This window comes from Fundulus heteroclitus, chromosome 4 (genome assembly GCF_011125445.2).
Source record: "Fundulus heteroclitus isolate FHET01 chromosome 4, MU-UCD_Fhet_4.1, whole genome shotgun sequence".
Taxonomy (NCBI): Eukaryota; Metazoa; Chordata; class Actinopteri; order Cyprinodontiformes; family Fundulidae; genus Fundulus; species Fundulus heteroclitus.
Genome location: NC_046364.1, coordinates 1,682,812 through 1,707,091, shown reverse-complemented (window position 1 = coordinate 1,707,091; position 24,280 = coordinate 1,682,812). Strand labels below are relative to the sequence as shown.

Genomic DNA, 24,280 nt, shown 5'->3' with positions numbered 1-24,280 from the left:
GACCCTTTTGGAAGAGAGCTTGAAGCCCAGTCTCAAACAAATAAATCTCCAAAACCTTTGCTAAAAGAATATAACAAACCTTTGCTCAGTAACGGTATGCTGTACAGGAAGTTTAACAAGAACTATCCAGTGTATAGGTTGGTATTGCAACAGTACCATTGAAGAGCTCTATAGGATGTGGATTCCACCTTGATTTTGAGCATGCCCTACATCTAGCTCAACCCAGATTCTACTGTTCCAGAATGGCCAAGACTGTCATGAACGGAATATATGGACCCAGAATTCGAGACAGACAAATAGGCGGCGTTTAAGAAAGTTTATTAACAGAAGAGGTAATAGTTGGGATGACAGGCAGAATGGCAAAAAGGGTAAATCAGAGTCCGAAGTCAAAATGTGTTGGTGTGTTGGACCATTTGACAAAATCCATCATTGCTTTGCTGATTACAGATCGAAAGGCTAAGACAGTTAAAATCATTAATATTTGCTTTTAGTTTCCATTTTATCTTCCAGTTCCAGTTATATTTTTCCCACAATTTATTCCATCTGTTTTTCTTTTTCTTGCTTTATTTTCCCATGTTTTATTCATGTAAACCAATATATTTGATGTGTGTTGATGCACCTAATACTATTCAATGTGTGTTATTGGTCACAAAACCAATTTCAAAGGGTTACATCAGCATTAACTAGAGAGCATTAATCATTACAGAAGATTATTATTAGTCATTTAGAAACACCACACCCACCGGTATAAACATAGACAGTAAAAAGGTAAAAAAAAATCTTTTAATAAGTAACATAACTGATTATTCTTGAAAAGAAACAAATTTAATCAGTGCTACCATTATCACATCATAATGTAATATAAAACAGGAGAAAAAAATAAATCTTCATGACAAAACATTTACTCAGCAGCTGCAGTGCCAGGTAATGATATTTCTTCCAGTTTTGGTTAATAGAAAACCAGATATTTGAGTTTAGATCTTTTAGCATTTATAAAAACTGTAATTAAATGAATGCAGCTGTTTGCATCTTTGTTAAATTTTAAAAAGACTTAATTGGTTCAGAAACACCCAGAATCCCACATTCTAATAATCCAAACACCCTGGCAGATGCGGCAGTTTTAGTTTTCGTAGGAGGGCAGAGGTTGATATTTGACCCTGGAGGCTTTGGTTTTGTAGATGAGGACGCCGCAGACCATCCCAACGGCAACAAGAAGACATCCAGCAACAAAGACCAGGTTCAGGTTCAGGTTGAACGCTGCAGACGAGAGGAACACAGAGTTCATGGAGTCCTGCTCACAGTTTATCTGCTGCTTACAAACTTCTCCACACAGTTTCCTTACCTGAGCCTCCTCTCAGGTCTGCTTCACGCTTCAGACGCAGAGGACCCTGGGAAACGAAGTGCTTTCCGCTCTGAACCATAGCCTCTCTCTTTCTGCGGTTATGGCCGTTGGACCATGTGGAGTTCATGCATCCCTGTGAGCACCTGGTGTTGGGGTTCCCTGCTTCACACATCATGACTGTGCAGCTGATGTACACCTGAATTCAAGGAGCAAGGAGTCATTAATTTGAATGTTGTTGGTGTGATTCCAACTACCACCTGCTACATGTTGCTCAACCCCTGGGCAAGGCACTTGACCCCAATTTGCAGATCAAAAACCACATTTGGTAAGAATGTGTGCACATTTAAGCGTGTGATTGGGTGAATGTGGTTATACTGTAAAGCACTTTGAGTGGTTGGTATGACTAGAAAGTGCTATATAAATTCAAGTGCAATTACCATTAGACATTATATGCAAGCTGTTATGCTTCCTTTTAAACCAGTTAGAATTGGTCTATAGGCTATACAAACCATGGTCACTACACCTCCTATTCTGAGCTCCATTAAGAATGAGCTGTTTTTAGGGCTCTGTCACTTTTATGCAAATAAGCTGTAGCTGCCCCCCCCCCCCCAACTCAGTGTTTACACTCTTACTTTATCCACATTAAAATGACTGCAAACAGATTCACATTGGTACATCCTCTTTGACCCTGACAGACCCAGACCCAGAAGCAGAAGAAGTGGAGCCTTCTGATGTCTCATGTTTTCTATTGTTTTTTGTGATGGCTGGCTGTGTTCTACCAACTGCTCTGCTCCACTTAGCTAATTAGGGGAGCAGATTCACCTGCACTCACTCTGTTTACCTGCAACTCATTGCACCTGTGTCTCCGCCTATTTATATCTGCTTCTCAAAGCCAATCAGTGAGAGATTGTCTCCTTGACATGTTTGAGCTCTGCGATAGACTGACGACCTGTCCAGGGTGTACCCCCGCCTCTGGCCCATTGACAGCTGGAGATAGGCACCAGCACCCCTCATGACCCCATGAGGGATAAGCGTGTTGGAAAATGGATGGATGGACACGTTTGAGCTGCTGTCCAGCGCTGTGGGCACCTGCTCTGTCTGGTGTTTCTCTTGTGGATTCTGTGGTCCCTCGATGGTTACCTTATCAGCTTCTGTTTCTGGTGACGACCCTGGAACTTTTACATTTGGTTTCCTGTCTCCCCCACTGGACTGTTTGGTTGGTTCTGTTTAACCTATCTGCATGACCTCTGCCCACATCCTGGACCAGCTCTCTACCTCCAGCCTGTTCAGCCTTCTGATTGTCATCCCCACTGCAAGCAGTCGTCCAACAGCTCGGCTTAATCATCTGATCATCTTAGACTCTTTCCAGCAATTCATTTATTTTTGGTTACAATAAATGCATGTCCGGTTGAGTTATTGGGTTCTCCGTCTGCATTACAGCTGCACGATCACCGCCAGCAGGCAAATTCAGGTAAAGTGTCTTGCCCAAAGACAGAGCGAGGGATCAAACCGGAAACCCGCAAATTACAGGACAAACTCCCTGGCTGGCTTGGTTGAATTGTTTTGTGCTGGATGGATAAATTTGGAAGTTGTTGGGGCTAGGATTGCAGATATGGACCGGTTTTGCGCAGGTTAGGGCAGTGCACTAATCTTTAAACAGGAACCAAAGTGAGCATATTACTCCGGTCCTGGCTTCTCTTTAGTCGTTCACAGTGCATTTTAAAGTCCTTCTTTTAGTTTTCAAAGTCTTGCATAACTTTGCCCCACCTTACTTGGTAGAGCGTCTCCACCACCATACCCCCATATCGGTGTCTTGGGTCCGCTGACCAGTTGCTCCTGGTGGTTCCCAGCTCAAAGCAGAAGCCTAATGGAGACAGGAGCTTCTCTATTGGGGCCCCAAGCAACATTAGGGACAGAACTTTCCTTCAGTCTAAGTTTTTTGGGAAATCCTGCTGTATGTGGAGTTCCATGTACAGAGCGTTATTTACTAGGTGAGGGGTTGGGCTCAGCTGGGGTTGCAAGGTGAGGGGCAGTGCCCGCCGATTTTTGAAATCATAAGTGGTAGGTTTTTGAAAAATAAAATGTATTTATTGCCAAAACACACCTACAAGTTTGTTTTTTTTCTAGTGCTTAGACTGTTTATAGAAGCAGTACACACCAAAATGGAAGTTAAAAAAATTAGCAAAAAGTGATTTTTACATAAAAAGTCCCCTTTAAAAGAAGCCACTCCCTCTGGTGGATAAAACATTGATTTGTTTTGCTACAGTATACTGAGAGTGCTTTCAGTAAAAAATATTTTTGAAAAAAGAAACAAAGATAGATACCCAAGCATAAATATATTTTTTAATTCAGTGAGAAAAACACCAATTCTATTAAAACTCTTTTTCGGCAGTTTGTTCCTCACCTGATCATGCAACCCTATGAACTTGAAGGCCTCCATGCTGAACCTGAACTGTCTGTCGTTGGAGGTGGAGTAAATCTGTAGAGTTGGGTCAACATTGCACCTGATTGAAACCAAAAGCTTCCATTAGCTGCATCAGATTTACAGCTTCTCAGATTAATGGACCATCAGGCCACCAAGCTAATCATCAGTGGATCAAAGAAATTGGTTTTATTATTTGTCTACTAGGAAACACAATTTTACTTAGAGTTTTTGTTTAGGTTAGTAGCTTGATTTTGCAGATTCCAATTTAAAAAATGGATTTTATGACTCATTGATATCAGGCATTTAACCACCTGGAAGCCCCTGGGTCCTCTGCATCCAAGCCTTACCCGTTCTCAATGATGGAGTAGGTTGGGTGGTAGTTGGGGTTGTCATACGGTGCAGCTCTGCAGGACTCCACAAACATCTCGGTGTTGTTGATAGAGGAGCTGGCATCTATCTGCATGTAAATCCTGTCTCCGATGTCAAACTCCAGTGGGTAAAAGTTTGGGTCATAAATGGGTCCAAACTGGTCATCCTGGTAGAACTCGAACTGGTAGGTGAACTTGCCGAAGCCTTTCTCCCATACTGTGACGTTCTTTCTGTGTGCTGAGAAGCTCAGGGTCACATTGCCCCGTTTGGGGTACTGGCAGTAGAACCGGGCCTCCACCAGGTGCTTCCTGGTGATCAGCTCATTCGGGTCGTCCTCCACTGTGGTGATCTCATTCTTGAAAATGAGGTAATCATCGTCTTCCTGCAGAGTAAACAGTGATAGATTAAATAAATACCAGAAAGATAAACCCTGTGAGACGTGTCAAACGACCCGTTCTCACCTCAATCTCAGTACCGCAGCCGTTGAGGGGGATGATGGCGACTATGTGAGTGTTGTTGGAGAGCTTGTCAAGGCTGCAGATGGTGTTGCTGGGGTCACTGAGGCGAAGATGTTCCTCCTCGAGTCCAAAGAAGGAATCTTTCTCAACCTCCACCTTCATTGTGGTTTCAGTGCAGGTCACGGTGGCTTCAACTGGAACAAAAAGAATTAGTTAGGTACAAAGTTGGAAATGAGAAAGAGAAGAGAAAAGAAAAACACCCAAAGTAAACCTTTATAGCTCTTTAAATGAATGATGGATCAAAAATGTTCAGGTAATGACAAGAACGTCTGGCTGCTTTGATGGAGGTACTCAGGAAACATGACACATCAAGATTCAGCAGAGTAATGCATCTCTAGGAGAATATGTCAAAATGAATCCCCATAAAAGGTGAATACATTGTTCTGTTAAATGATCTCAGCTAATATTTACAGCAAGAGCTGCTTTTTACTTGGTAAAACTGCAGTTTTTCCCCCAAAGAGCTTTTAGTTTAAACTCACTCTGCTCCTTTCGGACTTCCACCAGAACACACCTCATCTCAGACTGATAGACACGTGACCTGAAAAAGTGAAATAGATATTTCATATAAACTAATGAGCTAATTAACTTAATAATGGAAAAAAAACATATGTTCCTAAACTTGACTTATACTTTTTATGTTTTCATGTATTGTGCTGCTTATAAAGATATTGTACAGCTTTTTATTGCTAAGGTGCAAAGTACAAGAAAAACATCCATTTCGGTTTAATATTCCCAATATGATGATTTTATATCATATTAATCCTATTCTTACCCGCCCACTGATTCCACAACAAAGCAGATTGCGAAATGATCTCCCAGCTCATCTTCAACCGGTGTCCACCTGAGGACAAATTCGTTGTTAACGTCCCTGTGCTTGGTGACGTTTGATGGTCCGCTGAAGATGATGTTGTTGATCCTGGATGAAAATGAAAGCAGAGATTATCATGTGGTCAATGTTGTTTTTCTTGCTTCCAGCAGCCATCGGGAAGCTTTGCTAACTTACGTTGAATAAGCTGCCTGTGCTTTGACTCTGATCTCTATCTCTTTGTTGACCTCGGCTACGATCCGTTCTCCATGTGCAGGAGTTGGAGCCACAAGTTTAGGCAGGTAGAGTCCCTCCTGACATGAAGATATGGGCGGATCCACTGGAGAATTAAAAACGAAACAAACTTTAAAAATCCATAAATAGTGTATAATTCTGTCTTTCTGTCTCATGTGTTGTAATTTCTGCATATTTTGGCCATAATTATTTTGCTGAATGAAAGATTTCTGGGTTGGACCAGCAGATTGAGATCATTGAGTTACTTGTATAGAAAAAGCCACATTCGTCCCTCCAGATTAAATCCTACACCAGACAACCAGCAATATGTCTGATGTGTATGTCAAGTCATAGTTGTTACCTAGAATAGGACATCATGTGACCTAGCCGTTGAACCTGTCCGCCTTTTATGCCTGTATAATAAACTATTTGAAACACCAGGACATTGTGCATAGAAATCTGCTGGTTTCTACCATGAAACTGAAATTTGCTTGTCACTTTCATCAGCGTCATAATGATCCAAAACAGACACTAAATCCCTCTATGGACAATTCAGCCCCCAAACCAAGGTCCTGTAAAATATTTTAGGATGACCTAAAGAGAAGGAAGCGTGAGGGGACCCAGGAGTCTGGAGCATCTGAGGAGATTCTGCACAGTGGTCAAAGATCTCTGATCATGTGTGCTTCAGCCTACTGACATGAAAGACTAAGTGTTGTGCAAAGGATTGCTACATAATGCCGATAATTGGGAAACATGGGGATAATTAAAAATTATTTGTCAACAGAAATTGGATGAAAATAAAAGGATTGATTTATGGATGGATGGTCCATGCTCCACCCATCACCCACTTCTCCCACCACCCCAAATTATTAGAACCATTTAAGATGTTCTTACCTAGAAAAGAGAACTGCAGAGGTTGCTTACTAAGGGGGGTACCGGTCACATTTGGTGTGCTACTGGAAACAGTTGTGGTCATAGGTGCAGTTGTTGTTGTCCACCACCACCACGGGTAGGTTGTAGGTGCAGCTGTTGTAGTAGTTGTAGGTGCAGTTGTTGTTGTCCACCACCACCACGGGTAGGTTGTAGGTGCAGCTGTTGTAGTAGTTGTAGGTGCAGTTGTTGTTGCCCACCACCACCACGGGTAGGTTGTAGGTGCAGCTGTTGTAGTAGTTGTAGGTGCAGTTGTTGTTGCCCACCACCACCACGGGTAGGTTGTAGGTGCAGCTGTTGTAGTAGTTGTAGGTGCAGTTGTTGTTGTCCACCACCACCACGGGGTGGTTGTAGGTGCAGCTGTTGTAGTAGTTGTAGGTGCAGTTGTTGTTGCCCACCACCACCACGGGTAGGTTGTAGGTGCAGCTGTTGTAGTAGTTGTAGGTGCAGTTGTTGTTGTCCACCACCACCACGGGGTGGTTGTCACAGCAGTAGTTGTAGTAGTTGTAGGTGCAGTTGTTGTTGTCCACCACCACCACGGGGTGGTTGTCACAGCAGTAGTTGTGGTAGTTGGAGTTGTTGTCCACCACCCCCATGATGGAGTAGTTGCGTAGTATGCTCTCTTCCTCCTTGAAGGAAGTGGATGCTTGCGAACTCTTGATCCATCAGAATAGGACAGATCAATAGTGCTACGTGCATAGTCTTCTACCACCATCTCAAAACCAAAGGTTCGGAGGTTCTGATAGGTTTGCTGGTAGTGCAATGTGCAAGAATCCTGACAAAATAGAAACATACAAATTAATAAAACACCAGGTACCATGATTTTTGTGTAACTAATAACAGAATCAAATTTTTTAACTTACCTGATCAAGCTGGAAGCCTGGAGGGAGGTGGCAGTTGTCGCACTCGTAATTGTGTAAATTTCCATACCTGCAGCGCACCTTGTCACCATCAGGATCAAAAGCAGCCAGTCTGTATGTTCTCGGGCAGTTCTGAGGAACTCTTCATTAAATACAAATATTTTTTGTAAATAAGATTTAATCATTTTTAATTTCATAATTAAAAATGATTTATTCTTCACATTACATGGTTTAAAATACAGATGATGTTATATAAACTAAAGGATGGTTACCTTAAGAAAGGAACGATGGCAATATCAGGTGATTTATTTGGTTCTCTCGTGTCTGATCTTGTTCCCAAATCCACGAGGGAATCAAACCTCCAGTTACTTACTGAGTTACGCGTTGAGATCCAGCAGCAGCTAGATGCCCTGATATTTTACAAGTAAAAGACAACATAAATATTCATGTAAAGTTTGGAATTATTAACCAAGATGAGAATATTCAAACTTATTTCCACTCATTGAAATTGGAACATATTTTTTCTATTATATCTGCTCACCTGAGCTTAACGGGCTTGTCAGTAGGCAATCTCCATGTCTCAACAGTTTCTGTTTCACACCACTGGCTTTCGTAGTATGTTGGTCTGGTGGAGCTTGTGTCGATTTGATTTTTGGTCCTAGTGGTTGCAGAGCCACAGTTGCTGCCGTAACAGTACCAGTAGTGGTAGTAATAACAGGAATCATAAGTATCTCTGGCTCGGAGGGACATCTGTGTGGTAAATAAGAAAACCAAAACTGGGAAAAAAATTTCTAGTGCTATTTCTTCCACCTTTGTTGTGGAAAAAGATATAGAAATATTGATTGATTGAGTGATTTATTGATTGATTGACTGGCTGAAGGCGGTTCAGTTCCTCAAGTAAATAAGTTGATTCACATTTTTGAGGACATGATTGACACTTTTTATAATAGGTATTTTTAACAGCATACATAATATGCCTCCAAAGTACAACCCAAGATTCCATAAAAAATTTATTTGGATTTCCTGAGAAAAGGAATAATTTTTGATTTTAAATTTTGAAATCATGATTAATTTTGTATTATTTTTTCAATGAATCAATTAATTAGCTACTTAAATAGATAATGTTTTATTTCCTGATTTATAGAGAGTTTAAGTAGAGTTCACATTCACAGGCCTCTAACGATCACCTTGAAACATTTTGGAGAAAAAGAGAAAAGACGAGTTGTCTTACAGCAAAGTTATTCTGATCCACTCCCTAAATTAGACAAAACATTTTTACAAGCCAGTATTTCTGCTAATTATTATGAGTTTCTGCTTACAAAGACTCAAAATATACCATTTAGAATTAAAGTATGACATCAAATCAATAAAAAACATTTATATGCAAAAACATATTTTTTGGCATTTTATCGCTTGTTTCCATCTCAACTTTCTACAGGTAGGACAGCCCAAGTAATTTGAAGATCTATAAAATCAATGAAAATGATGTTATCTAGCAAAGCTACAATTTAGCTGTGTTTGGAAAACCTTTTTAACGTATTCTAAAATAGGAAAAATATGTTAAACCTGAGCAAGATGAAGGGATAGTTTATACATAAATGATGCTGGTTAGAATTTCTCCCGTTGTGGCACAACAGACAAAACAATAACCTTGATAAATAATAAACTGCTACAATTATGCATAAAAAGTTAATGTTCTCACCTTAAACGATCCATCAGGGTTTCTTCCTTTGTAGGCAACGTTCAAGGTTCCTCCCCAGTGATGAGAAGCTGAGACCACGGAGGTCAGCAGGAGCAGCTGAAGAAGGAGCAGCATTGAGGAGGCCATCGTGATGCTGGAAGCTCAACTCTCTCTGTTTCTGGAAATGATGTTCACAGCATCTTAAATACCAACACCTGTCGGGGCAAAGGAGGGACACTGAGGATGGAAGTATGCACACAAGGCTTCAGAAGTATGAGTCAGTGGCAGGACTGGTTTAAAAAAGCAAACTAACAGAGCTTAATCCATCTTTTACAGTAAACCTGTCACACCTTCCTCATCTGCACACTTCTCACTCGCTCACTCTATTTGGGAGAGGTGACCGTGTTTTTTTTGTCATCAGTCCAAAACTATGGGAATAATCATCTTTACATTTCTGTCAGGTCAACTCATTTTCTGTTTTTGAATATTTTCTTTAAACACTTCCTTTTGTCTTTTTAACCCAGTTTCATTGCTTGGCTTTTATTGTTTTGCAGTTTTTTTTATCTTTCTGCTCTTTATTATACTTGTTTTATTGTGATAGCTATTTATCTGATTAGCTTTAAGGTTGTGAAAAGCGTAGTTTTGGAGAGTAGGTTGTCTGATTTCTAAGCCTCAGGGTCTCATCTTTGCTTTTTATCAATCCCATTGTTTAAACAATAACAAGATAATCTGCTTTCTATTGTTTTTTTTATCACCAACATCAACTTGTCTGATATAAACTGAACCATCCACTGACAACAATGATTAGTGCTTTTGAAAAGTAAACCTTGAACCTGTGTTCTTTAATCTCTGAAGAAGCTATTCAGAGAACATTAGAGAGCAATTAGCATCATGAAGACAAAGTTACTCATTACACATGTCAGGAAGGAAGTTCTGGTCCAGTTCAAAGCAGGGTCAGTTAGGTTCTATAGCAAAATTCAAAGCTTCGAAAATATCCCAGAGGTCTGTTCAATCCCTTAACTGAACACGGAGGGAGGATGGGCTACAGAGATCCAACAGAGAAACAGGACCCAGGCCTCACAAAACAGAGCTGGCACATACCCGAGCACCCAGCCCCAAACCACCAACGCACCAGCAGGTCAATGAACCAGCCAACGGAGGGGAACATGATGGGGGAGATGGGCTCCACACTTAGCGGAGATCTAAGATGTTCCAGGAGAGGAAGCAGTCCCAATCTAACCTGAGAAAAAAACAAATAGGTAACCAGGACCACAGTCACATTCCCATGTCCCAACATAGTGCCCCCACATGAACATACACACGGGCACCAGCACCCCAGAGAGGTATCCAGTCCCCAGACTTGGGAGGTGAACCCCATTATCAGAAGGGGAGGGGACTATCACCTGGAGATGGGGCCAACATGAACTGAACAGGCCAGCCAATCAGAGCCCAACCCCACAAACCCTGAGGCGCTGCCCCCCCCCACACTCTGCTCTCCATTCTTAAGCCCTACCCCCATATTCCCGGGAGGACAGAAGTCCAAGCCGACCTCCGAGACCCAACGCCCATCCCCAGTCCAGATCCCTGCAGGTGGAACTCCGGATGGCATTCGGAGAACAGGGGTGTTAGAAAGATACCGAGCATGCCATCTTACTGCTCAAATGTTGTGTTGTTGCATGTTACTCTACAGTGCCAAAAGGGAGGTGCCCAGCGCAGCCTACCCCCCTCTGGAAGGTAGCACACTCACCCAGATCCCTCAATGTCGAAATGCGATTGGGGCAGAGGAAGTAACAGGGTTGAGGCCTACACAATCAGCCCTCCCCCCCCATATGCTTTAGCCCTACCCCAATTAACGCCCTACATATATGTGTGTTGGGAGGATGTTATAAATAAAAGTGTCTAAGATGTATAATGACATTGGGTCCAAGGACGTCACAGGACAACAGGGCTGAGAAATCCTCCCCACATCCCAGCGACGTCCCCACCCAAAAAAATTCCTACATGTGTGGCAACATGACAGAGAGAGGCGTCTGGGGATGGGGAGGTATGACTGGGGAGCAACATGCCTTCCCAGGAAGTCAGCTCCTGCACTTATTCTACTAGGAATCCCCATTCTCCAAATGACCCCGTAGAGGGAGGCACCACTTGCCATACCACCATAGTCTGCAGGGCCAGAGATAAGCGGCGAGGCCCGAGAGCCAACCGCAAACCAAGACCAACACCTCCGCCTCACCTCCTACTCCGGACCATCCCTACCCTTCTTTTGTTCCAGAACCAGCACAGAGATCCTCTATGAACCTGGACCAAGACAAGGAGCCATCCTAGTACACACACACACACACACACACACACACACACACACACACTAAGGAAAGAAAAATTAAATTCATTCAAACAATTCCCACACCAGATACGATGATGTAAACCAGGCTGGGTTCACCCAAGCCCCCCCTCCAATTCCCACACTAGCAGAATGCACTCCCTGAAGCTGAGAGCATTTGCTATGAGATGTTAATGTCCATATCTGCCTCCAGCTTGACAGGCCTCAAGGCCTGCTAATGCACCAGAGGCCAGACACCTGGGCTGGCCCAAACCCCCAACAACATACTCTACAGGACCCAAATCCCCAAGGCCCTGCTAGACACCTGCCCAAGGGTGGCATACCTCAGGAAACCCAATCCCCCACACCCACCCCAGACCCGCCCAGGAGTAGCACAACTACCAGGCCAGCAACCCACATCCACCAACACAGAACCCCCTGAGAACCCCTCTGAGAGCAGGGGGTTTTGTGCTGGTGCATGTGGGTTGCTTTAATGACCTTAAATATATTTTTATTATAAATTTAATTTGTTGATATTGTATGAATTCATTTTTTGTTGATACCATATTGTATATTTAATCTATCAAATGTGATTTACTCTGTTCCTTCAAATACATGTTCCAGGTATTCAATACCTTTACTCTTCCAGTATGAAAGTTTATCATATTATGTTTTGTTGGATGTCAGGATTATTCCATGCATGCCGTTTTATGTATGAGATGAGCTAATGAATGGCAAATGAGAAATGTTGATATCATCACATATTTTCTGTTCTGTGTCTAGCCAGGGCTTATCTAAGGGATTGTGTTTTAACCATTTTGAGATGTATTGTAGCCTATTTGCCAAGCGATAAAAGTAAGGCAGATCTAGTCCTCCTTTATGTTTAGTCTTCTGTAGCGTTTTTAAGATAATATGGGGATGGGATGGGGGTAATCTTTGCAAAGAAATTTAGAGATGTCCAGAGATTTAAACCAGTCTATTGATTGTTTATTTGAGATCTTGACGTCTATTTTCTACTCCAACAAAACACTTTTCAATGCATTAACACGTAACTATTTTTACATTGTGACTTTCAAAGCGCATAAAGGTTGTGGAGAGTAAAATATCCTATGTGACACATGGATGAAATTTTTATATAATATTGGTAATAATATTGTTAAATTCTTATTTTGGATAAACAATTTCACACCTAACCTCCTCTAAATAAAAAAAGAAAGAAATGAAAAGTGAAACACCACAACTCTGTTTAGATGATACGGTTGTCTGGTATGTCATTGTTGAATGTTTTGAAACTACTCAAACAGTTTCATTTTAGTTTCTTTGTGAGACATGGAAAAACACAATAATGTCCTCTGTCCTGTTGTGCCATGTCAGGCATACCATGTAGAGAAGCTGGCTGCCTACACTTGCCAGGGCAGTTTTGCTCTACAAGAAGCATTTTCCCAAGTTGTTGTTTGTGTGGGTGCTGAGGCTATGTCGTGGGCCCCCGACTGGTGGCCTGTGGCTCCATGGGGTGTGTTTGGCTGTCTGTGAGTACCGTGATGGGGTGATGTGGACATCCCTCCCTCTTAACCTCTCAGGGGCTTGCTCCCTAGGGGGGATGGTAATGTGCCCTTCCAACCTGGGTCATTCTGTGGGTGGTGTGGACGTTGAACTGCAGGGGGGATGGGTTCCCTTGCTTGGCCTGTGTGGCTGGAGGAGGTGTGGCTTTGTCAGGGAACTCATTGCCTTGTATCTCACTCTGTGCCACTGTTACTCCTTTACGTTGCTGATGACCTACCTCTGTGCTGCCCTGGGGCCTTCTGAACCCTCATCTACCTGTCCTTTAGGGCTCTGAGTTAGTGTGGGTTGCAGGCCTTCTATTGTTCTCACTACACTTACAACTGTGCTTCTTCAGGTGACAAACTCACTCAAATACACCAACTCAACACAAACACACATCTGTTTATAAATACACTCACCCACAACACAAAATCCAAATGGTTCAAGGTCATACAAACAGGTTATCAAATGGTTCAAGGTCATACAAACAGGTTATCAGGCCCGGGGAGGATGGAGAAGATGAGGTTGGTCCTGATGCTTCAGGTGTGGATGTCCTGGGTGGAATCCTTCATGACAGAGGGAGGCGTCTGGGGATGGAGCTCAGTAGCTAAATTCTCTTGAGGCGCTGTGATATTGGGGCCGGCCCACCAACGTATATTTAAATAATAAACATCTGAAATCGCAGTGCGCATGCCCAACACTCTCTCAGTAGACAGCCATGGGGCACAAATACTCTGGCCCCCAGCTCAGAACATCAAATCAAAATACTTGAAATGCAAATGTTGACGTTCTGCTGGATAGTGTGCGGCCATCCAGGCAAGGAAAATGTATTTGAATTGCAAATATTAAAAGCAAATTTTAATATAGACTGGGTTGTCCTTACTGGCTCATTAAAGGATTGATGTGAATCTTTCCTGTTCAATAAATTAACAATATGAGTCAGTCTTTATTTGTCATTTTATGAATGGAAATTTTATTAGATTTGGTTTATATAAAATGCTGTTTGTAGTGTGTTGGTTTATGGTCATTTATCTGTTGAAATTAAAATGTATCAAAGTCAGGTTGTATGCATCACAAACAATTAGTTGCTGCTAACAGGTGTTGAGTTTTTGTGCCCCACTTAACTTATCATGCCAGAGACGCCCCTGGTGTTAATTCACATAAACAGCATTCTATAGCAATGTTCTCTTGATGTTAATTATATTTCTATTAATCATTTCCTAAATTTGAAGAGAAGTTGGCACTCCTTATTCTAAAGGTCTGCAGAGTTTGCTGTTAAAAGATCGCTTTCCAAAGTTTAAAGAAACTAGTAGACTCCAGGAGAGCAAGCAGCGAGTTAACTTGCTTGTATTAGACCAGCTGTAAAAATAGAAAAATTGGGTGAAACAGTTTTACAAATTTATCAGAATTACAAGTTTAACGTCATGGTTAGGGGTGACTTGTTTAAATATTGACATAAAACTTTTACACTTTTTTGAAACTAATAAAAGATCTGAATGTAAAGAGTCAATGGTGCAACTCCTGATGGAGTAACTGGTTTTTCTCCACTGTGATACACTTCATACCTTAGTCATTGTTTTGCTCCCATCACCATAGTGATGTTTACTTTCATGTGATGTTCATTATATGACTATTTTTAGGAATCAATCATCTCTGCTGCTTTCAGTTTTGTTTCTGTGGCATTGTGAGCTGTTTGCTAGACAAGTAAATGAGCTATGTAATAATAAAGCAAAATGATCTACCTTCCAGAAGGTATAATTTCCAAATAGCATGCATACTGCTGAATCAATGAAACCAATTTAGTCTAAAAGTCAGGCAAGAAAATCAAAGAACATGAAAGGAGTGCATTACATTGTATTACAAATTTGAACTTCTGGACTTGGGGAGCTCCAGCTGTGAGGATACACCCGGTGGTCATACCATGCAATCAGAGGAGCTAAGACACAAACAAATCTGCACTCAGGCCTAGCACAGCTGATGATTCATCTATGAAATTAAAATAGTAAGCTTAGATGATTATGCTATGATCATTCCGTCCCATTAGAATTAGTCATGGGCTATTGTTCTAACATGTGATTTATTATCAGGATGTAAAACAACTTGTCCAACTTGTTTCTACATCTGCTAACAAGCAATAAGTAACGTGAGTATATTAGCCCTATGTTTACCCCTCTGCATTGGTTGTCTGAACTTTATAGGATTCATTTATATTTTGGTTTTTAATGTTTAAGCACTCGGGCAGCTCCTTATCTGACAGCTTTTACACAAAATTTTCCCAGAGGAAGTTTGAGCTCAGAACTTTGTTGCTTTTTGATGCTCCCTGAACTCGTCTAGTGACCAGAAGAGACAGAGCTTTTTCTGTGGTCACTCTGGACTCTGGAACGATCTTCCTCTGACTGTAAGGAAATCTAATACCATGAATTATTTAAATTATTATTTGTTCCTTTTTAAAACCCTAAAAAAATTATAGGAGTAAACCTGAAAATGTTGGAATTCTGCTGCAAAACAGATTTGCTCTGTTCCAAAACAACACCCAGGAAGATCATGACAACAATCGAAGGTATGTCAACAGTTTTCCCTCTAAGCAACTAGAGAAATAAACAAACCACAGGAACAAGAACCCTAATATTGCGCAACTGTTCTGAAAGTGGGATTAAAAACTTCTGTAACAAGAAGAGCACAGATGTGTTGATCTATAACTCTTTGAACTTTGGCCCGCTGTCTAATGTATCAGACATCCTCCCAGCTGAAGCACTCGGCAACACCGTCCGGATAAGAAGATCTAAAGTATTGAAAGAGGATTACATTCATCTGCTAAATTTAGTTGATGGCCTCAATGTCAAGGTGTTTCTCAGCGGCCATCTCGTGCCACTAATTGTGGAGACAAGATTTTTTCAAAAGTTCTGATAATAAACAAATGGCTAAAATAAAACATGCAAACAAACAGCTGTATTCTTCATAGACAACTTTAACAACTTTTGGGAGAGAAGACATCTGTTTAGCAGACATGGTTTCTCTCTAAATAGGTCAGGTGCAAACTACCTGATTTCAAACATTTTGTATCCTGTGAAATGGTATTTTTATAGCTTTAACTAGTCTTGACAACCTCCAAAACTCTTTACATTACAGTTTTAGTCATTCACCCATTCATTCACATCACACCCTGATGGTGGTGAGCTATGTTAGTAGCTACAGCTGCCCTGGGGCAGGCTGACAGAGGTGAGGCCACCATGCAGCGGCGCCACTGGGCCCTTTGACCACTGCCAGTGGGCAGTGCAGGTGAAGTGTCTTGCCCAAGGACACAACGACAGAGGCAGTCAGAGCAGGGGATCAAACCGGCAACCTGTCAATTGCAAGATGAACTCCCTAACCTTTGTGCCACCGTTGTCCCATCAGCTTTGTCCCAAAACAAAGCTCAGCCAGTGCCAACACAAATGAACCCAGTACAGCCTAAACAAGACAAGATAAAGATAGCCAGAAAGATGACACGGAAGGAGATTACATCAGAATTACAGGGGGCTTCATCCCAGATCTCAACAGGACAAAAAGAGGACTCCCCTTTAACTTCCAAAGAAAACCAAAAACCTCCATCCCACGGACACCGGTCCAGACTGCACCCACCTCCCCTTCTTATCCACAAATGTCCCGTTCTGTGCTGCGGTTGGCACTCTTACTGAAGTCTTAATGTACCCATTGTATTCTGCAACCAACTCCCATCCCAGGTTACTGTGTTAAAGGTTAATACATGTATAACTTTAAAATACACTGTTATCATGTAAGGGATTATATATTTTCATATCAATTTATTTCCCTCTTTTGGACTGTCGAAAGAGAGTCCACATAATCTGTGTACTGAATATATAATCACACAGCTGAGAAGGTGAGATACACAAAAACACTCCTGTCATTCTGGTAAACATATTGAGGCAAAACATCATAAAAAAAGCATGCAGCATTCAACGTTAACAAGCAATACAAATCAAAACCATCATAGTGAAATAAATCAGAAAATGAGTAACTTATAATTAGCATTACGATTATAAAATTACTACTGAACCGTACTGCATTAGCTAATAGGGCAGTATCTCAAAATCAAACACATGTGAAACAGTATTTATTTATAAAACAACACAAAATCAAATCTGATTTACCCCTGAAAATCCCTGCTTAAAATCATATCACCGCATGATATTGTACCAACTCCAATCTTGTATCCTGCAGAGGATGCATTTCTCCCACCTATAACATCTGAGTATTGTAGTAGCAACAATAAATCGAACAGAGATCTAAAACAGGGGACACAGCAACAGCCACATGTAACTATATTTGCCAAAAATACTGATAGGGAAAGCATCATAGAAATAATCAGATTCTTCCATTTATCCAGAGCCTGTGTCAGCCATTTATCCAAAGGATTATCTATACCTGATTGTTCATGCATAGTTTTACTCAGGGTCCTTAATCCTTCTAAAGCTTTAGTCACCAACCCATCTGGTGCTGTATTATTAGGAATAAATGTACAACACATATCTCCAAACATGGCACAAATCCCCCCTTTTTCCGCCGAAAGCATATCCAGTGCCATCCTATTCTGAAAAGCCATAAGAGAGGTATGGGCTAATTGATCAAGCAAGCCATCAACGGCATCCCTAGTCAGATTAGACAAACGTAACACGTTATAATATGATGATGACCTCTAGTAAAGGTTAATGCTTCCTGTAGTAATTTATCAAAACCTCCATGGCGAACAGGAATAGCCTTATTCCCTGTGTGCCATCTCATATAACCCCAGTGGTAACACCAAGGAGAAGGAGGCTTTGTTTATCCATGCAGGGAGAGCTCCACAAGTGGCACATCTAACAAATTTGCAGTCATCCTCCTGGCAAACACCTTTAAGTGCCATTTTAACTTTAAATTCTGGTTATGCTGACTGTTGGTTCTTAAACCTGACATCAGTCGAAGCTGCAGGTGTTCTAATTCCTGTTTTATTATGATCAACCTGAATTAAGCCTGCTGCTTGCAGTGTGTCCTCTGAATGTGCAGAAGGACTGCCCTGAGGGGGCGATCCTTCTCCAAGTTCCTGAGTCCTTAACGTGTGCTCCTCAACAACCGCTTTCGTCGTTTGAGAAATGGGGTGGGGACTAAGCGGGGAGGGAACCCCTTCAACAGAGAGAACAGTTCTCGCGAGCTGCTCGAGCGAGAAGTGACGTATGTGGTTGTTGAATGTTATCTAAAAATGTATTGTTCCTGGGTGTGTAACCGGGGACCGATTCTACCACTAGCTCTCCGCCTCTCACGTCTAAGACGTGAGGGGCGGGTCTGGATACAGTCCGGAAGAAGGAGTGTTTAAGTTATATGGGGGTGGAGACCTGCCCTGCGATACTGGAAACTGTTCTGGTTCTTCTTTTGTTTCGAACAAATGTTTAATTCCCTGCCAAATTACCAACAGTCTTTCCCAAGATTTAACCTCTCTGTCTGCCTTATCTTTTTCCTGGTCACGTTTCCCAAAATGCAACAAACTAGCTTTCTGTTGTTTCTGCGTACATCCCTTCATACGTTTCTTACTTTTAACATACTGTTTAACCAAATACTTGCCAAGCGGTTCACCATTTTCCAGCCATTACTCTCCTGCCGTAACAGCTTCCACAACTTTCTGTCTCCACTCAGATTGTGTCTTTTTGTCCAAGTTTTCATGCGTTTCAACAAAACCAATCAGCACCTCAACCTGTTCTCGCAAAGATTTCCAGGGAGCGGAGCCCCATTGTTTGTCCTGAATATCCTGATCAAATGCTCCTTCCATGATCCTCGCCTTCTTACAAACTGCACTCAACTTGACACAGTACTTTTCCACCGTAACTACTACACAAAGAAAGCGATTCACAGCCATACATACGCATACGTAACCACGCGCGCGCACACACACAAACCTCGATTCTGCGCACATACACAGACAGACAGACTCATACAGGAGCCGCGGACTCTGCTCTTTGTTTACTCACACAATGGATCCCATTTAAACCAAAACAAACTTGTTAAACAAAACAGGACAAACATAACATTTTAAGACAGACAGCTTGTGTGACACAGAAGGACTCCTACGCCCTGTCCATAATCGACGGTACCTTTTATTTAATATCCCCCGGTCTAACTGTTGTGCATCCAGAACCCCATTCTGGAGCTAAGGAACAATCCAAATGGTTCCTCTGGGATCCCGTATTTTCAATCTCTAATGTTTAAATAACAGTTTCACCATTTATGTTCTTAACTGTTCTTAGTCAACTTTTAAAGATGTTAACGTATCTTGACCGTTCTCTATCCCTGCGCTTCTGTAGGAAGTCTCCTTTTTCCAGAGAAATCGCTCCATCTCAGTCTTAAAAATCACCACAACCCGTCAGTCTGGAGTTGAGGTGACCAAATCTTGAGACTTTTTATTTTTCTTTGTATTTTATCTTTTTTATTTTATTTTATTTATTTTATCGTTTCTATGTTATTTTGTGTTTTTTGACGTAGACTTAAACATAAGTCCCATTCAATCCTGTTCACCCTCTGATATTTTGAGAAGAGAGTATCTTTATCCGCAGCACCACCTAATTTAGCCTAAACATCTAACATTTCGCCAACGGAGAATAAAGATCTCCTTAGCTTTTTTCGGGTCGGCCTGTGGTTCTGCAGACAAGTTCTCCTTCATGACCAAATTCAAAATGTCCGTCTACTTACAGCCAAATCCGGGTCACGTGCACCATGTGCTAAAACTCAGGGCTCGTTCATATTACCACGGCCCGTCTCATTCATCCGGTTCGATGATTTGGCAGGAAGAGAGGAGACAATAATCAAAAGCAAAACAGTTAAAACATATATTTAATTACAATTTGGAATTCCAAATGGGAGACAACTTACAAGTTTTATCAACAACGCGAATAGCCTAATCTTACCCCGAAGTATCTTCCATACATTGTAAAATGTGTCTCAGCGTTTACCCTCGGAACAAGCTTTATAACACAGAGACGGCTCCAAAGGGGGCTGGACCAACCCCCCTGGAGACATTCAGTCTGCCTCAGACATGTGCTTCCTGACACTCGACCATTAAATGTAATCTATTGCCCTAGCCTGTTTCTTGGGAGTTTCCTGAAATAACATTGAAGCCCAGAGAAAGGTTTTTTAAAAACACTATCTTCTCCACAAGGCTCTCATAAATTTGTCGTTCTGTGCTACGGCTGGCACTCTTACTAAAGTCTGTATGTACCCATTGTATTCTGCAACCAACTCCCATCCCAGGTTACTGTGTTAAAGGTTAATATATGTATAACTTTAAAATACACTATTATCATGTAAGTGATTATATATTTTCATAACACTAGAAAAGCAAATGATCTATGTAACAATAAAGCAAAATTACCTATAAAATTGCCATATTCATTCCAGAAGGTATAATTTTAAAACTGTTTACATGCTGCTGAATCAGTTAAAACAATTTAGTCTAAAAGTTAAAAAAAATACTACAGCTTTGCATCAAAATAAGGAAACATTTTTTGAGAAACCTCTGCAGTTTTCATTTATGCAGTTCGTTTATATATGAGGGTGGATTTCCACATTCCTGCCTTAGTTTCCAGTAATTTAAACATTGTGTTACAGAATTGTATCAAATTTAGTGAAAAGCGTAACAATAATCAAAGGCTGTCAAATAAGGGAATAAGACAAGGCAAGAAAAGACAGACTTGGGGAGCTCCAGCTGTGAGGATACACCTGGTGGTCACACCATGCAATCAGAGGAACTAAGACACAAACAAACAAATCTACACTCAGGCCTGGCACAGCTGATGATTCATCTATGCAATTAAAATAGTAAGCTTAGATAATTATGCTATGAACATTCCATCCCATTAGAATTAGTCATGAGCTATTGTTCTAACATGTGATTTATTATCAGGATGTAAAAGAACTGCATAGGTCAGCAATTCTTATTACATTCACTAAATTATTTCTTGGGAAACCTGGCACATCAGAATGCAGCAGAACAGTCAATCCTTAGAATTTTTTAAGTGTACTGTTGTGAGAAATCTTGCAGTGTTTTTCGATAATGATTTTAAATTTGATAAACAGGTCAGTTCAGTGGTCCAGTCTAGCTGTTATCATTTGTTATCATTTGAGGTTAAATAGTAAAATTAAACCGTACTTACAAGTAGCCTTGAAAGGGTGATATAGGCTTTTAATAGACTGGATTTCTGCAATTCCATTGATGAGAGGTTGGACAACTTGTTTCTACATCTCCTAACAAGCAATAGGTAACGTGAGCACATTATCCCTATTTTTACCCCTCTGCATTGGTTGTCAGAACTTTATAGGACTTATTTATATTTTGTTTTTTAATCTTTAAGCACTCGGGCAGCCCCTTATCTAACAGCTTTTACACAAAATGTTCCCAGAAGAAGTTTGAGGTTAGAACTTTCTTGCTTTTTGATGCTCCCCGAACTCGTCGAGTGACCCGAAGAGACAGAGCTTTACCTGTGGTCACTCGACTCTGGAACAATCTTCCTCTGACTGTAAGGAAATCTAATACCATGAATTACTTTAATTATTATTTGTTCCTTTTGAAAACCCTAAAAAAATTATGGGAGTATACCTGCTGGAAATGTTGGAATTCTGCTGCAAAACACATTTGCTCTGCTCCAAAACGACACCCAGGAAGATCATGACAACAATCGAAGGAATGTCAACAATCTTCACTCTAAGCTACCAGAGAAAAAACAAACCACAGGACCAAGAACCCTAATATTGTGCAACAGATCTAAAAGTGGGATTAACAACAGGTGTTGACCTATAACTGTTGCAGAAGTTCTACTTCTGTCCAAAGAGCAGTCATACTCCCATCCTGTTAGTGCCAAGAGATGTTCTACCCTGTTCCTGTTATTTCCAAAGAATAGTTATACTCCCTTCCTGTTTTTCCCAAAGAAGCATAATAAATGTACATTTATGGAACTCATTTCCCAGAAACAAAGACCATGTCTGCCAAAAAGCTGGAAGCACGTGGACACTATTAGTTTGCAATACACACCAGTGGATACACACAGATCCTTATTGAACCGCACACACATCTGTGGGCAATAAAAAGGCATGTCCATTGTATGTAATCAGAACTTTTGCCCACACCCGTGGTACGTGTGACCTGTTGAATAAAGTTCTCCGCTGGCAAGCAGAGAAACTGAAATCTTTGTCCCCCGAGTCTTCTTTCTCTTTTAAGGTTCAATAGTTAAATAATCTCCCACATAATTGGTGAACCTCGACGTGATTTTTAAGTAGAGGGAGATTCTCTTCCCGAGGCAGCGTAAGGCCCGCTGCGCAAGCTGGCCACTTGTGCCGGGGCGCAGAGACACGGAGGGAGACAGAGGGTGAGTATGTTTTGTATTCTCTCTCACTCTTTCTCTGCTTGTTAATGACAAAACTGCCACCCGTGAGGTTTGACTTGGGAAGAGTGTTTGTTTGACCAGTGGGGCAGGTGGTTCTTCTGCTTGTCTTCAGTCATAATTTCCCACGTGTGGAAAGGATTGTCTTAAAATAGAAAAATGCCGAATGGTATGGAATTCCAACACAATTGACGAAACGTGACAATCTAAAAAGGAAATGATTTGTTTACTCCCAGCTGCTTGAATCGTTGGCCCCATTAAGCGCTAGTGTGGCGACGGATATTGAAGCGATCTCTGACCTTTGTGGTCTAGTTGAAGCTTAGCTAACATTTATAACTTTTTAGAATAAAAAAAATCATCGTGAGAGGTTGATTTTAAAAACGTCACGGCTGGTCGGAGGCTTGTAAGGCGAAGCCCTGTAGATGTAAGCGCTTGAACAAGAGAAATTAGGCTTTTCTTGGATCATCCGTGCGGGAATTCATTGAAATATGTGGCCTTAAAGAGTTAACTGCAATCTGGTTTTGTTGAGTACTCTAGTTTAAGAAACGAGGTGAAAGAGCCTCCGATCAAATTTGGAACAGTAGGCCTTGTTCTGGAGCATGTGCAGTATAGACGTTTACTTTTACTTTTTTTGATACGGGTCCAATAAAATACTAATTAAATTGCATGTGCGCATAGTAAAAAAAAATCCAGGAATTTTGGGCATCTGGACCATTAGGAAAAAAAAAACAAAAAAAAAAACACTAAGTTCCTGGGAAAGTGAGATAGTGACATGAGAGGAATGATTCAGAAAAGAGTGAATAAGAGAAAGAGTGATTGAGATGTGTGTGCACGAGACATCAGTGAGTGAGTTTAAATGATGAGAGCTCTGTTGTCATCTAAAACACATGTATGAAACTGAGTTTTATTTGCTGTTGCTTTGTTTTTCTCTTCAAAGTCACATTATCAGAAGTAAAGGTAAAGAGTGTCTATTTTGATGAAGTAAAAGTGCATGGAAACCTTGCTGGACTAAGGTGCACATACTTACTGAAGCTGCTGTGTTGAAAAGGTGTGGGTGCAGAGACTTAAACTTTGTGGCTTGGCCGGTGCGAAAACCTTCGGCAGTAGGGGCTGTCTGCCTCCCTGCTATTTTGCCTGTCAGTGACAGACCAGAAGCAGATACTATTTTGGAGTTGCAGTGAGGTGTGCCAAGAAACATGCAGACACACACACATTTTTCTCCCCTGCCCAAAGGAAAACTTACACACATACACAGTTTCCCCTCCCCCTCCCCCTCCCTCCCTCCCTTTTTTCTTCAGCTTTCTTCAGTACAAGAACAATGATAGTCTGATCATAGATGCAATAAATGAAGGAGATAGATGCAATAAATGAAGGGGCTGGAAACGAAAACGGTTCCACAGAACATAGAGAGATTTTGACATAGGCCTTGCATGTCAGTGTTATGAATGCCGGAGGGTCGCCTAACCAAAATGTATTTGCAACACAACAAGATAATGCCGCCCCAGTAAACATATATTCGTCTGTGCATAAGTCAAGATCTTCAGCTGCTTCATTTGCAATACAACAGAATAATGCAGGCCCAATAAACTCAGATTCCCCTGTAAACACGGAGAGTTTGGCACCTAAGCATTGCAGTACTACAAAGAAAACATCTGGGAATCCGAGAAGCTTGTTGACTCTGAAGCCCATGGGAGAAGTGGATTGTTATACGGACTACGCCGTGAGGCAAAAGAGCGATTTATTTTAAGACTTAAGACTTAAGAAGAGAACTTGATCACATCATAATTGAGGAGTTAGAACAGGAGATCGACGAGCATGCCACAAGACAAAATTTTGTACAAGAAAATGCCAGT

At 41.3% G+C, this 24,280-nt stretch overlaps 1 protein-coding gene and 1 long non-coding RNA gene across 2 annotated transcripts; both read right to left on the bottom strand.

Annotated features, from left to right (window-relative positions):
* Positions 1-987: 987 nt before the first annotated feature.
* Positions 988-6,670, bottom strand: LOC105922168 (CUB and zona pellucida-like domain-containing protein 1). Its single transcript, XM_036135841.1, has 9 exons — positions 6,588-6,670; positions 5,658-5,799; positions 5,427-5,570; positions 5,134-5,192; positions 4,598-4,788; positions 4,115-4,518; positions 3,747-3,846; positions 1,343-1,538; positions 988-1,257 (listed from the first exon to the last, which is right to left on the bottom strand). Exons 1-9 carry the CDS (start codon positions 6,667-6,669, stop codon positions 1,121-1,123), a joined length of 1,455 nt encoding a protein of 484 aa, XP_035991734.1. The 5' UTR covers position 6,670; the 3' UTR covers positions 988-1,120.
* Positions 6,671-7,134: 464 nt separating this feature from the next.
* LOC118562863 lies at positions 7,135-7,895 on the bottom strand. Its single transcript, XR_004930841.1, has 3 exons — positions 7,756-7,895; positions 7,487-7,625; positions 7,135-7,398 (listed from the first exon to the last, which is right to left on the bottom strand). It is a non-coding gene; the product is annotated as an uncharacterized LOC118562863 (long non-coding RNA).
* Between the last annotated feature and the right edge of the window lie 16,385 nt (positions 7,896-24,280).

Coding starts and splice junctions, on each gene's coding strand:
- LOC105922168 (XM_036135841.1), bottom strand. CDS start 6,669: ATGACCACAACTGTTTCCAGTAGCACACCAAATGTGACCGGTACCCCC. Junction 4,789..5,133: donor GGAAGTCCGAAAGGAGCAGA/GTGAGTTTAAAC, acceptor TTTTTGTTCCAG/TTGAAGCCACCGTGACCTGC. Junction 1,539..3,746: donor TCATAGGGTTGCATGATCAG/GTGAGGAACAAA, acceptor CCTTGAATTCAG/GTGTACATCAGCTGCACAGT.